General features: G+C 39.5%; 1 protein-coding gene across 12 annotated transcripts in view; it reads left to right on the plus strand.

The window, feature by feature from the left end:
• The window catches only part of LOC106085163 (antichymotrypsin-2), a 112,238-nt gene that overhangs the window by 74,634 nt on the left and 22,532 nt on the right, over positions 1-15,072 (plus strand). For 2 of the 12 annotated variants that reach the window (XM_059369554.1, XM_059369553.1), the window contains exon 4: positions 6,058-6,222. The exons of 7 other annotated variants lie outside the window; for them this stretch is intronic. In XM_059369554.1, the coding sequence (XP_059225537.1) occupies positions 6,058-6,194 (137 nt within the window). In that variant the 3' untranslated portion in view covers positions 6,195-6,222. Of the gene's footprint in view, positions 1-2,510; positions 2,679-2,946; positions 3,181-6,057; positions 6,223-11,550; positions 11,738-15,072 lie in introns of those variants that run through there. 3 more of the 12 variants (XM_013249243.2, XM_013249245.2, XM_013249235.2) reach the window with 3 other exon arrangements.

The raw sequence follows: 15,072 nt of genomic DNA on the forward strand, positions 1-15,072 counted from the left end.
TCATTGCCTCTCGTAAGAAATTAAATAGTCTAATCCAACAATTATCTTCACCGCCGTTTAAAACAGATATAATTTCTGTGTCTGATAGAATGCTTTTTTTGAAATTCTTGCTTCTAATTCTACTAAATATTGGACATACCCCTATGAAATGTTGCGTGGTTTCTATTTCTCCTAGGTTACAGATGGAGCACATTCGAGCTTGTTCTTCTCTGTAACTAACACCATTTAGCCCCATCGCACCAGCTCTAGCTCTCATTATATAAGATATTTGTATTTGACTAAATTTGTCATTACAATAAGATGAACCTACTGTGGGGTCAAGTAATTTGTATATTCGGCTTTCACTTTCTTGTGATTTTTGGTTATGGTGGAGGTAGTTGCTGTTTTGAAGTTCGCATGTTAATAGTTGGCAGGCTTCGTACCAATAAATTTTATCTGTGTTGACATTTTGGTGTTCTATTCCGTAACATTGCAATCGGTCTTTAAAATCTTTATACCAGGAGGTATTGTTCTGCATTATTTTCACCGCAAGGATATGTGGAAGTCTATGATTTTCCAAATCGAACAGTACTTTTGCCAAATATTTAAGGTGCAAAGAGTATGTATATATATATCCTGGTTCATACCCAGTCTCCAGAGCGATGATATAGTTTGGGGTATTTTCCGGCAACTTAAGTATACGTTTGATGAAGAATCTATATAGCTTGTCAACTTCGTCAAAATATCCATTTCCCCAAATTTGTGCACCGTAGCTCTGGATAGATCGGCATACCGATAAAAACATTTTCCACTTGGCTTTGAGCGAAATTTTAGGTTTGCCTATAAAATTTGCCCATGTTGAATTTAGGCAAGACTTGGCGGCTTCGTTTTTTTCCATTGCATGCTTATTAAATGACAGTTTTGGTGTAAGCGTGATCCCAAGATACTTGTACTCATTAGTAACTCTCAGATGTTCACCGTTAAATATCCATTTTTCATTTGCAGCTAATCTTCCGCTATTACGAAATATCATTATTTCAGATTTTGCCTGGTTGACCTCCATCCCCCATCTTTTGCAGTAAAATGATAGGTTATCTATCATTCGTTGCAATATCAGTGGATCATCGGCTAGGATCACGATGTCATCCGCATACATTAACAGGCGGATGTCAAAATATATATGGGAGCTATATACAAATCTGAACCGATTTTTTCCAATTTCAATAGGCTTCGTCTCTAGGCCAAAAAACATGGCTGTAACAAACTTAAAGACGATCAGATGAAAACTGCGACCTGTACTTTGTACACAAATTAACATGGACAGACAGACGGACAGACAGACAGATGGACGGACAGACAGACGGACTAAGCTAAATCCAATCAAAATTTGGGACAGTGAGTTGTGTTAGGCCCTTCGACATCCCTTTTCAGTTTGGCTCAGATCGGTCTAGACTTGGATATAACTGCCATATAGACCGATATTTCTATTTGACGAAAATATATATGGGAGCTATATACAAATCTGAACCGATTTTTTCCAATTTCAATAGGCTTCGTCTCTAGGCCAAAAAACATGGCTGTACCAAACTTAAAGACGATCAGATGAAAACTGCGACCTGTACTTTGTACACAAATTAACGTGGACAGACAGACGAATAGACCGACGGACAGACAGACTGACAGACAAACGGACAGACAGACGGACAGACAGACGGACAGACAGACGGACAGACAGACGGACAGACAGACGGACAGACAGACAGACGGACAGACAGAAGGACTAAGCTAAATCCAATCGGAGGGTGATTCTGAGTCGATCGGTATACTTATCAGTGGTTCTATCTCTCTTCCTTTTGGTTGTTACAAACAAATTCACTAAGTTATAATACCCTGTACCACAGTAGTGGTGTAGGGTATACAAATCCTAATCTAAGCTACTAAAAACAATCGAAGATCTGTTTCCATAATAACTGTAATAATTCTAATATCGAATTTCGTGGTCTTCACACATTTTTCAGCCATTATAGTATATCCCTGTTGTGCCCGCATAAGCAAATTACCAACTAAAAATTTCACAGTTGACCGTGGTTTCCAGTATTACATTATTCCTAAGGGTTCTGGCACAATATGCTTCCAGGGGAGGACAATAACCACGAATGTGGAATATTAAGTGGAATGTAAATATATGTTCTTGATCATCGTAACATTGCTAAAAATTATACAGCAAAAAACAATGCTTTGGGCCTAATTTGATGCAGTTTGTAAATTTTTGGGTAAAATACTAATCCATATACGCGCCTCTCAAAACATTCTGCAAAACCATTTCACAGCTTTTGCGTAAATCGGTATCAAACGATATTTCATATATCACACATACAATGTTCCAAATTAAAAAGCCGATTCTTTGCTGGTTAGAAAGGTTCTAATAAACCTAAACAGTAGACCTGAAAAAGAATTCCAAATGCTAGCTGCTTCAGCTCTCATCTCTTATGATGTTGAATTATGAGGTTTTTTTTCCCCATATATTTCAGCAAAAAAAGCTATAAAATCCCGTTGTCTAAGGGTATGTAAAATAACACCAAAAGAATTTATTGTTGATCATGGCTACCAGTATAATATAATACAACGGGATTCCTGTACTGTATGGTTCCAGGGGAGGACAATAACTGTAGAAGACAAGGTTGATCAGTAAATAAAATGTAAATATGAAGCAAGAACATGCTTTTAAATTCGCTTGCATAAATGCTATAACTTGGAATAAAAGGAAAAAGTCCTTAACAATACACATGCAAAAAGGTTTTAATGTACCAACAGAACGCTTAAATGTCCGCCAAATGTTCCGAATAACAACATAGCTTTGACTGTATTATTCCATATTGAATGAAAAAATGCATGACATTTAAATTTTTGTTCTCTAAATTGAGCAAAGTATTTAAAATTTGTTTAAAATCTCTTTACTTTTTGTAGGACTTCTTAAAAGGAAGTACTGTTCGTGGAAGAGTCAGATTGTAAAAGAATTTAATGTGGATCATGAATTTTACATTACTCTTGAATCAAAGTCTGGAATCAAATTGTTTGAAGGTCATGTGATCGATTTTGACTAAAATTTTAAGTTAAAGTTTCGAAATGGAAACATAATATATTTTGTAAAAAAATTTATTTTGACTTCTTAATAAAACTGGCTTTTATCCATTTACTGAATATCCTGTCGAAATTTCTCACAGTGAAATGAGAAAAAATGTTTATACCCTCATCCATAGGATGGGGGTTTACTAACTTCGTCATTCTGTTTGTAACTACTCGAAATATTTGTCTGAGACCCCATAATGTATTGTATATATATTCTTGATCGTCGTGAAGTTTTATGTCGATCTAGCCATGTCCTTCCGTCTGTCCGTCCGCCCGTCTGTCCGTCCGTCCGTTTGTCTGTCTATCAAAAACACACTAACTTTCGAAGGAGTAAAGCTAGCCGCATGAAATTTTGCAAAAATTTATTCCTATTAGTGTAGGTCGCTTAGGATTGTAAATGGGCCATATCGGTCCATGTTTTGATATAGCTGCCATATAAACCGATCATGAGTCTTGACTTCTTGAGCCTCTAGAAGGCGCAATTCTCATTCCGATTTGACTGAAAATTTGCACGAGGTGTTTCGCTATGACTTCGAACAACAACAAGTATGGTTCAAATCGGTCCATAACCTGATATAGCTGTCATTTAAACCGATCTGGGATCTTGACTTATTGAGCCTCTAGATAATTTCGAGAGAATCGGTTAACAAATGACTATTTTATTGCATTATTACTGAAAATCGGACGAAAATATATATGGGAGCTATATCCAAATCTGAACCGATTTTTTCCAATTTCAATAGGCTTCGTCTCTAGGCCAAAAAACATGGCTGTACCAAACTTAAAGACGATCAGATGAAAACTGCGACCCATACTTTGTCGATCTAGCCATGTCCGTCCGTCTGTCAGTCCGTCCACCCGTCTGTCTGTCGAAAGCACGCTAACTTTCGAAGGAGTTAAGCTAGCCGCTTAAAATTTTGCAAAAATACTTCATAGGTCGATTGGTACTGTAAATGGGCCATATCTGTCCATGTTTTGATATAGCTGTCATATAAACCGATCTTGGGTCTTGACTTCTTGATCCTCTAGAGTGTGCAATATTTATCCGATTGGAAAGAAATTTTGCACGACGTGTTTCGCTATGACTTTCAACAACTGTGCCAAGAATAGTTCTAATCGGGTTATAACCTGATATAGCTGCCATATAAACCGATCTTGGGTCTTGAATTCTTGAGCCTCTAGAGGGCACAATTCTTATCCGATTTGAATGAAATTTTGCACGACGTGTTTTGTTATGATATCTAACAACTGTGCCGTACATCCGTCTGTCTGTCGAAAGCACGCTAACTTTCGAAGGAGTTAAGCTAGCCGCTTAAAATTTTGCAAAAATACTTCATATTATTGTAGGTCGGTTGGTATTGTAAATGGGCCACATCGGTCCATGTTTTGATATAGCTGCCATATAAACCGATCTTGGGTCTTGACTTCTTGAGCCTCTAGAGTGCCCAATATTTATCCGATTGGAAAGAAATTTTGCACGACGTGTTTCGCTATGACTTTCAACAGCTGTGCCAAGAATAGTTCTAATCGGGTTATAACCTGATATAGCTGCCATATAAACCGATCTTGGGTCTTGACTTCTTGAGCCTCTAGAGGGCGCAATTCTTATGCGATTGGAATGAAATTTTGCACGACGTGTTTTGTTATGATATCCAACAACAGTGCCAAGTAGGGTTCAAGTCGATTCATAACCTGATATAGCTCCCATATAAACCGATCTTGGGTCTTGATTTCTTGAGCCTCTAGAGGGCGCAATTCTTATGCGATTGGAATGAAATTTTGCACGACGTGTTTCGCAATGACTTTCAACAACTGTGCCAAGTATGATCCAAATCGGTTCATAACCTGATATAGGTGCCATATAAACCGATCTTGGATCTTGACTTCTTGAGCCTCTACAGGGAGCAATTCATATCCGATTTTGCTGAAATTTTCCATGACATGTTTTGTTATGACTTGGGTTATGATCTGGGGTCTTAATTTCTAGAGCCACTAGAGGGCGCAAGTATTATCCGATTTAGCTGAAATCTGCACAACAGCTTCACCCATGACCTTTAACAAACGTGTCGAATATGGTCTGAATCGGTTTAAAGTCTAATACAGCTCCCTATAAAACGATCTCCTCATTTTACTTCTTCAGCATCTAAACGGCGTAATTCTTACTAGGTTTGGCTGAAATTTTACATAATGACTTCTACTATGGTCTCCAATATTCAATTCAAATATGGTCCGAAATTAAGCATAACTTCATATTGTTCCAATAACATGGCAAGTGTTTTCTTTTACCCTTTGTTTGCCTAAAAGGAGATACCGGGAAGAGAGCTCGACAAATGCGATTCGTGGTGGAGGGTTTATAAGATTCGGCCCGGCCGAACTTAGCACGCTTTTTCTTTTCTGAAGTATAATTTAACTCATATTGAAAATTAGTTTGGTTCACAATACAAATAAGTTAATAATTTTCTTAACTGCAAAAACGGGTTTAGTTTCTGTTAAAAGTTTTTACTAACTTTAAAGACTGTTCTGTTTCCGGCTGCTACTGCAATTATGGCATGTTAAGCGTTTCGTTGCATCATGGATTTAAAAACTAAATGTTTTCCTCAATAATATCTTTTCTGCAGGATTTCTTGTTAAAAGGAGATACTGCAAATGGGAAGGCGAAGTCACTATGACGTTCAACGCTGACCATGGATTTTACTTTATCCTAAAATCAAAAACTGGCATTAATCATTTTGAAGGACATCAGTTTGTGTGTTTAGCTACAAATATCATAAATGAGAACATTTCTTAAATCCAAATCATTTTCATTTCATTGTTATGTGTCCTCATAAAAAACAAATTACATCTTGCTTTCATTTCAAATAAATTACCAACTGTTATTGTCCTATTTGAAAATATAAAAACTTTTTTTTCAAATTCAGTAATTGTTTTTATATAAAACTTATGCTTCAGCTACAATTGTTATGAATCGTATGGCTCCAATGATGAGAGAACCACCCAAGGTCTTCTCCGTGGACCATCCCTACTTCTATAAAATTATCAGCAAAAAGTCTACAACGTTATTTGAAGGCCACATTGTGAATTTCTAGGAAAGGTTACGTAACCAGAAAATGGAAGGTATTGATTTTTATTCTTGGGATTTAGAAACTATTTAAAAAAAATTTGGGTCTTGGAAGCTATATTGTAATTCTATCAAATTGATAATGATAATTTAGAATAAATTAACTGTCGGGGTTAAAGGACAAAGCGAAGTTTTAAAGTGATATTCCACCAACTAAATCGAATAGATATTGGACCATCCCTGAATAAAAACGGTTGGGGAATCGGAAACATTCCACAAAGGAACAGGGCAAACTTCTCACATATCAATGAGTTCAGTCCGATTCAAGTTTAAGCTCAATGATAAAGGGGCCTCCTTTTTATAGCCGAGTCCGAACGGCAAGCCGCAGTGCGACACCTTTTTTGAGAGAAGTTTTACATGGCATAATGTTGTCAGCATTAGGAGGGAAAAACCGCCGCTGAAAATTTTTACTGATGGTCTCGCCAGGATTCGAACCCAGGCATTCAGCGTCATAGGCGAACATGCTAACGCGCCACGGTGGCCTCCAACCAATCTATACAAGTCCTAAAACGTTTTCACTACAGTGATGCATCTTCACTTAGCGCAAATTGTAAGCAAAGATAGCAAAATTATTTGCTGTAATAACAAAAAGTCTGCTAAAAACGAGGAAGAAGTAATTTTTTGCTAAAACAGCAAACAATTGATATCATTAAAGTTTTCAACCAATTTTCATTACAACTAATTGAGCTTTGACTAATATCTTTATATGGAAGTTATACCCAAATCTGAACCGATTTGCATGAAATTAAGAAGTGGCTTTCGGATGGGTATTAAATAATTCATTAACAAATTTCGTAGTAACTAAGTCCTTATATGAGTAAACAGGGCTAATTATATATATGGGAGCAACATTTAAATTGTTATCAAAGAATAAGTTCCACATCAAATAGTAAATTTTATCATAATCACATTAGTGGCACATCGTACAGTTGATGTTTCAACTTTAAAATTAAATATCCTATTGAACTACATGTATCTACTGTATTCTTGGTTATATACAAATATGGACCTGTCTTGATCATATTTATTTTGGTTCTAAAGGGGCCTTGGACATGACACAGTTTTTTTTTTTTTAATTTCTGCGAAATCCGGCAGCAAATGTGAGCGGTTTGGATATGGAGGGGCCCATTTCAACTCACTGTTGCGAGTTTCAAAGAAACCGATAAAATAAATGCGCTTTTTTCTTATTTACTTTACTTTACTTTAATTGGCTATGACAGAACATATGTTCCACTAGCCGAACGTAGAATAGCGTTCCAAGCGCATCGATCTTCTCCGCTCTTTCTAAAATCTCTGACACCAAGTTTCAGGGTGTCTCCTACCACTTGATCTTTCCATTGGGCTTGTGGTCTCCCCGGTTTGCGGGAAGCCTTCAAAAGACTTCTTTGCTGGAGCTTCTTCATCCATTCTGACAACAAGTCCTAGCCAACGCAGCCATTGTATTTTGATACGTGTAACATGCTATCGTCGTCATACAGCTCGTGTTTCTTACGTCGCCTATACTCTTCATTAACGCAAACTGGTCCATATATTTTACGAAGAATCTTTCTCTCAAATACTCCAAGCACTGCCTCATATGCTTTCACAAGTACCCATGCTTCAGAACCATATAACAGCACGGGAAGTATCAGTGTCTTGTATAGTGTAATCTTCGTCTGTTGAGAGGTGGCCTTGTTTCTAAACTGCTTACTAAGTCCAAAGTAGTATCTGTTTGCCAGTATTATTCTTCGCTTTATCCCAAAACTGGTGTCAGTCGTTTCGGTTACGGCGGTGCCGAGGTAGATAAAGTTGCTGACTGTCTCAAAGTTGTGGTTCTCAATTTTCTCAATTTTTTTTAGCTGATCGGTTGTACAAAGCGTCTAGGGAGTTGAAACCATCCATTTCGTCTTATCCCCATCTCCTCGGCATAGACGAGTAGCCTGTGTTGTTTTGAGAGTAGTGTGCCATATATATTCACATCTGCATCTCGTATAATCTTCTCCAGCAGGATATTAAAGAGATCACACGATAGGCTGTCTCCTTGTCTGAAACCTCGTTTGGTATTAAATGGTTCGGAGAGATTCTTTCCTATTCTAACTGAGCAAGGCGTATCAGCAAGCGTCATCCTGCAGGGTCTTATTAATTTTGCAAACTCAGAAAAACAAACAAACTCAGACATGGCTTGAAATTCCTTTGAATGTAAAGGAGTATCGAAGGCGGCTTTGTGGTCAACAAAGTGATGGTAAGTGTTGATTTGTCCTTCTCGGGTCTTTTCCAGGATTTGGCGCAGTGTGAATTTGCCAGGTGTAAAGCCGCATTGATAAGACCCAATTATCTCATTGACTTTAGGTTTTAATCTTTCACACAGTACGCTCAAGAGTATCCTCTGTAGTTGGTACATTCCGTCTTGTCTCCTTTCTTGTGTACGGGACATAGTATGCTGAGGTTCCAATCGTCGGGTATGCGTTCTTCTAGTCAGATTGCGCAGATAAGCTGATGCATATGACTTATCAGCGTGTCGCCTGCGATCTTAAATAGTTCAGCGGGTAACCCGTCGGCTCCTGCTGCCTTGTTGTTCTTTAGTCGGTTCACTGCTACTTGGACCTCAATCTGACTAGGAGGTAAACATTCTATACCATCATCAGGGATTGGTTCTGGGGTATCCCCTTCGCCGCCAACGTCGAACACAGCAGTCGGGTAAAATGTTCTTTCCATATCCTCAGCGTGTTATCTGTGTCAGTTACTAGATTTCCTTCTTTGTCTCTGCAGGAGGATGTGCCTGCACCAAAGCCATCGGTTTGATGTTTAATTCTTTGGTAGATTTTCCGGACTTCATTCTGACTCCTGTACGTCTCAATTCGCTCACACTCACGACATTCCATTCCCTTTTTTTATCTGCGGAGTAGGCGTTTCTCCTCTCTCCTTTTCTCCCGATACGACTCCTTCATCTGGCGCATTGCTACTGATTGCAGGGTTGCTCTACATGCCGCGTACTTGGGTTTCTTGGAGGAGGCTTCCGGTACCCAAGTACGGATTTCGCAGCATTTTCCATGGAGTGGGCAATAGTTTGCCACTGCGCCATTATATCATCGGAAAAGGGGTGCTTTTATGAAGCAGTTGGGTCAGTCGAGTGGAGTATGCCGCTGCCATTTGTAGTGTTTGCAGCCTTTCAATGTCCAGCTTCCGTGCAGTGTCAGATCGTACTTTCCTAGCCATGTTCAAACGGGTGCAAACCTTTGCTGCAAAGTAGTGGTGATCCGAATCAATATTCGCTCCACGGATCGATCGTACATCTAACATGCTGGATGAAAACCATCCATCTATCACAACGTGATCAATTTGGTTTCTCATGTTTTGATCGGGTGGCAGCCATTTGGCTTTGTGAATATTTTTATGTTGAAATCTGGTGCTAGTAACTACCATGTTTTTGCTGCGGCGAAATCTATCAGCCTCAACCCATTGCTGGACGTTATCTCGTGGAGGCTAAACTTTCCGACTGTTGGACCAAAAATGTCTTCTTTCCCTATCTTCGCATTAAAATCTCCCAGAATGATTTTAATATCATGGGCGGGGCAGCGGTCATAAAGTCTCTAGGCGTTCGTAAAAAATATCCTTGGTGTGCTCGTCTTTGTCTTCCGTCGCGGCATGAGCACAAATAAGGCTAATGTTGAAGAATTTGGATTTTATGCAAATTGTGGCTGGCCTCTCATCCACCGGAGTAAAGTTGGAGACAAGGTGTTTCAGTCTCCGACTAACCACAAATCCACAGCCAAATTCATGCCTCGTGTTATGGCTGCTGTAGTATAGTTCGTCACCGTTTGGTGTTGTAGTGACGCCATTCCAAGTTCATCGCATTTCCTGTAAGGCGGTAATATCTGTCTTGTACTTCTCTAATACATCCGCCAGCACGTATACTAAACCTTCTCTATAAAGAGTGCGGACATTCCAGGTGCAGATCTGCAAATCATGGTCTTTTTTTCGTTTGCGTGGGTCGTCAACGTTGGGGGGTCCGTTTTTACTATTCCTTTGTTTCTCATAGTAGTTCTCATAGCTTGCCGGTGGCGGATTACTGACCAAGCGTCCCAACCTCATGGAATTTGTGGGATTGCACATGTATCCCTCCTTGCCGGGAGCCGCATGCCCCAAGATCCGACGCTCGTCTCCAGCCGCCCCTTACCTGGAAACAGACGCTGATGTTGGCCATTGGTTATTTGAAGGCGCCAATAACTCGCCTTGTCATCTGGAGTATCATTGGCACTCAGTATTTAATTAAGAACCAGTGCCACCTGACTCCTCACTGAGACTCTCCTCTCGAAAATCGCTGACTGCCCGCGGCCGCATTTACAGCTACTCGACATAAAAACGAAGCTTTTCACCATCCGCAACCTGTGGACGGGCCTGGTAGCTTTCAGCTAAGCTTTCCTATGGTGGTGGGTTTAAGAATGGAGTTTCACTATTGCAAAAAGAATGGGATAGTCTAATGGTCATACATCTCTGCCAGTAATCGGCTTGTTGTAAGCTCGAAGTCCGAAAAGTAACCCCGCAGAGATCTATAGCTGGAATTCTGTGCTGCTCACAGAACCCTTAATTATTATACCCACCACCAAAGGATGGAGGTATACTAATCTATTCATTCCGTTTGTAACACCTCGATCGTATTGATCTTCGACTCCATAAGGTCGTTCTAGCCATGTCCGTCCGTCGAAATCACTATAGCGGTTGAACGCGAATAGCTAGCCGCTTAAAATTTTGCACAGATACCTTGTATTGATGTAGGTCGTTGGTGATTGTAAGTGGGCCATAACGGTTCATATTTAGGTATAGCTCCCATTTAAGCCTATTTCCCGATTTGCCTTCTTGAGCCCCTGAAAGCCGCAATATTTGTCCGATTTGACTGAAATTTTGGATGTAGTGTTGGTTTATATCTTTCAACAACTGTGTCAAGCATGGTCCAAATCGGTCTTTAACCTGATGTAAATCCGATATGAACCGATTTCCCGATTTGAATTCTTGAGCCCCTGGAAGCAGCAATTTTTGTCCGATTTGGCTGAAATTTTATCCATGGTGGTGGCTTTCCAAGATTCGGCCCGGTCGAATTTAGTACGATCTTACCTGTTTACTTTTCCATTTAATGTAGCATTTGTTTTAACCTCGACAGTTTACAACTAGATTTCAATAAGCCCTGTTCAGACCTATGTTTAAAGCTTTTATATATTTTATATAAATTTCTTTTTTGTAAATTTCAAATGGTTGAAGACATGATATTCCATTGCTTCGCTATTTTGTTTTTTTTTTTGTAGTTTGAAGAAAATCTTGTCTAATTGTGTTCTAATTTCTTTATACAGCAATAGATGTGGTCACTAAATGCGCTGTTTTCCACCTAGAGCTTCCTCTGACATTTGTTGCTGATCATCCATTTCACTATATGCTAAGTACCAGTGACAATGTAGTCTTGTTTAGTGGACATATAAAGTCCTCGTAGTTCATTAATAATTGTTGTAACTTTTTAAATAAAAGACTATAAAGACATTGTGCCGTTTTGTTTTTCTTTCTCTGGTAGAATTTTGGAGGACATTTTAAATGTTTAAAACAAATTTTTCGTGAATTTTCCAATTTATATCCCAGCTGGAGATCATTGAAATTCAATGAATAGCATAGCAAAGAACTTATATTAGTTTAGCAAGAATGTGGAGGCCACCGTAGCGCAGAGGTTAGCATGTCCTCCTATGACGCTGAACGCCTGGGTTTGAATCCTGGCAGGAACATCAAAAAATGTTTCATCGGTAGTTATCCCTCCCCAATAATGCTGGCGACATTTGTGAGGTACTTTGCCATGTAAAAACTTCTCTCCAAAGAGGTGTCGCTCTGCGGCATGCCGTTCAGACTCGACTATAAAAAGGAGTTCCCTTATCATTGAGCTTAAAATTAAATCTGACAGCATTCATTGATTTGTGAGAAGTTTTCCCCTGTTCCTTAATGGAATGTTCATGGGCAAAATTAGCAAATTAGCATTAGGATGTTTCACCAGTAGTAACTATGAGCCGTCCGCCTTCTCCTGTTCCTGTGGTGTCATAATGGACGAAAACATCTAAGTGAATCTGCAGGCCAGATTAAAGCTAATCCTCCTTTTTACAGCCGAGTATGAACGGCGTGTCGCATTGTGACACCTCTTTGTGGAGCAGTTTTTACCACCGCTGAAAATTTTTTTGATGTTCCCGCCAGGATTGCGCTACGATGGCCTGCGGTGGTCATATATTGGGTTGCCCAAAAAGTAATTGCGGGTTTTTTTAAAGAAAGTAAATGCATTTTTAATAAAACTTAGAGTGAACTTTAATCAAATATACTTTTTTACACTTTTTTTCTAAAGCAAGCTAAAAGTAACAGCTGATAACTGACAGAAAAAAGAATGCAATTACAGAGTCACAAGCTGTAAAACAATTTGTCAACGCCGACTATATGAAAAATCCGCAATTACTTTGTGGGCAACCCAATATAAATACATAACGCGGTGGTCATTTATAAATACACGTTTTTATACCCACCACCGAAGGATAGGGGTATATTCTTTTTGTCATTCCGTTTACAACACATTGAAACATCCATTTCCGAACTTATAAAGTAAAAATCTAAGACGATCTAGACATGTCCGTCCGTCTGTCTGTTGAAATCACGCTACAGTCTTTAAAAATAGAGATATTGAGCTGAAACTTTGCACAGATTCTTTTTTTGTCTATAAGCAGGTTAAGTTCGAAGATGGGCTATATCGGACTATATCTTGATATAGCCCCCATATAGACCGATCCAACGATTTAGGGTCTTAGACCTCTTATAAAAGCCACATTTATTATCCGATTTTGCTGAAATACGGGACAGTGAGTTGTGTTAGGCCCTTTGACATCCTTCGTCAATTTGGCCCAGATCGGTCTAGATTTGGATATAGCTGCCATATAGACCGATCCTCCGATTTGGGGTCTTAGACCCATAAAAGCCACACTTATTATCCGATTTCGCTGAAATTTGGAACAATGAGTTGTGTTAGACCCTTCGACATCCTTCGTTAATTTGGCTCGGATCGGTCCAAATTTGGATATAGCTGTCATATAGACCGATCCTCCGATTTGGGGTCTTAGGCCCATAAAAGCCACACTTATTATCCGATTTCGCTGAAATTTGGAACAATGAGTTGTGTTAGGCCCTTCGACATCCTTCGCCAATTTGTCACAGATTCGTCCAGCTTTGGATATAGCTGCCATATAGAACGATCCTCCGATTTAGGGTCTTAGGCCCATAAAAGCCACATTTATTATCCGATTTCGCTGAAATTTGGTACAGTGAGTTGTCTAAGGCCCTTCGACATCCTTCTTCAATTTGGCTGAGATCGGTCCATCTTTCTTCAATTTGGCTCTGATCGGATCAGATTTGGATATAGCTGCCATATAGACCGATCTCTCGGTTTTAGGTTTTGGGGCCATAAAAAGCGCATTTATTGTCCGATGTCGCCGAAATTTGGGAAGTGAGTTGCGATTACTACCCGATTTCACTGAAATTTGGCACTGCAAGCTGTGTTAGCCTATTCCACACCCGTGTTCAAATGTATACCTAGCTCAGTGTATATTTACCTACAGCTGTGATATAAACAGATCTCGGATCAGATTTGGATATAGCTGCCATATAGACCGATCTCTCGGTTTTAGGTTTTGGGGCCATAAAAAGCGCATTTATTGTCCGATGTCGCCGAAATTTGGGAAGTGAGTTGCGATTACTACCCGATTTCACTGAAATTTGGCACTGCAAGCTGTGTTAGCCTATTCCACACCCGTGTTCAAATGTATACCTAGCTCAGTGTATATTTACCTACAGCTGTGATATAAACAGATTAAGGTCTTGGACCTTGGAAACGCCCATTTATTGCCGGATTTCGTGGAAATTTGGCACGATGGCTTTCCGACATGCGTGTTCTATACTGTTAAGATCGGCTGATATTTGGATACCTCTGCCAATTACATACACCGATCTCCCGATTAGACTTCTTGAGCTTCTAGAGGACGGAATTCTTATCCGATTCGGCCGAAATTTTGCACATGTGATTTTGGTATCACTTCCAACAATTGTGCTAACTAGGGCTTAAATCGGTGCATAACCTTATACAGCTGCCAAATAAACCGATCTCCCGATTAGACTTCTTGAGCTTCTAGAGGCCGCAATTCTTATTCGATATATCTGAAATTTCCCTTGTGGCGTTTTGTTTTGACTTCCAACATCTGTGCTAAGTATGGTCTAAATCGGTTCATAACCTGATTGATATAGCTGCCATTTGAGCCGATCTTCCAATTTGACTTAATGAGCACCTGGAGGGCGCAATTATTCTTCAATTTGGAGATGATATTTTTCTTTGGGAGGCGACCATGGTGCAGAGGTTAACATGCCCGTCTATGACGCCGAACGCTTGGGTTCAAATCTAGGATAACCACAGCTAAAAAATTTTCTGATATTCAGATATCAGAAAAATTTTCAGCGGTGGTTATCCCCTTACTAATGCTGGCTACATTTCTGAGGTATTCTGCCATTTCAAAACTTCTCTACCAAGTGGTATCACTATGCGGCACGCCGTTCGGACTCGGCATTGACTTAAATCGGACTGCACTCATTGGTATGGGAAAAGTAGCCCCTGTTCCTTAATTGAATGTTTATGGGAAATTTAGTTAAGACATTTCTCTATGACTTCTAACAGCAAGTACGGTCCATATTGTTCAATAACTTGATATCGTAAAGCTCCTACATATTTGAAAAAGTTATTCAAAGAACTTGTCACATGCGATCCATGGTGGTGGATTTATACAATTAGGTCCAACCGATCTTAACGTGCT

This window comes from Stomoxys calcitrans, chromosome 5 (assembly GCF_963082655.1).
Source record: "Stomoxys calcitrans chromosome 5, idStoCalc2.1, whole genome shotgun sequence".
Lineage (NCBI taxonomy): Eukaryota > Metazoa > Arthropoda > Insecta > Diptera > Muscidae > Stomoxys > Stomoxys calcitrans.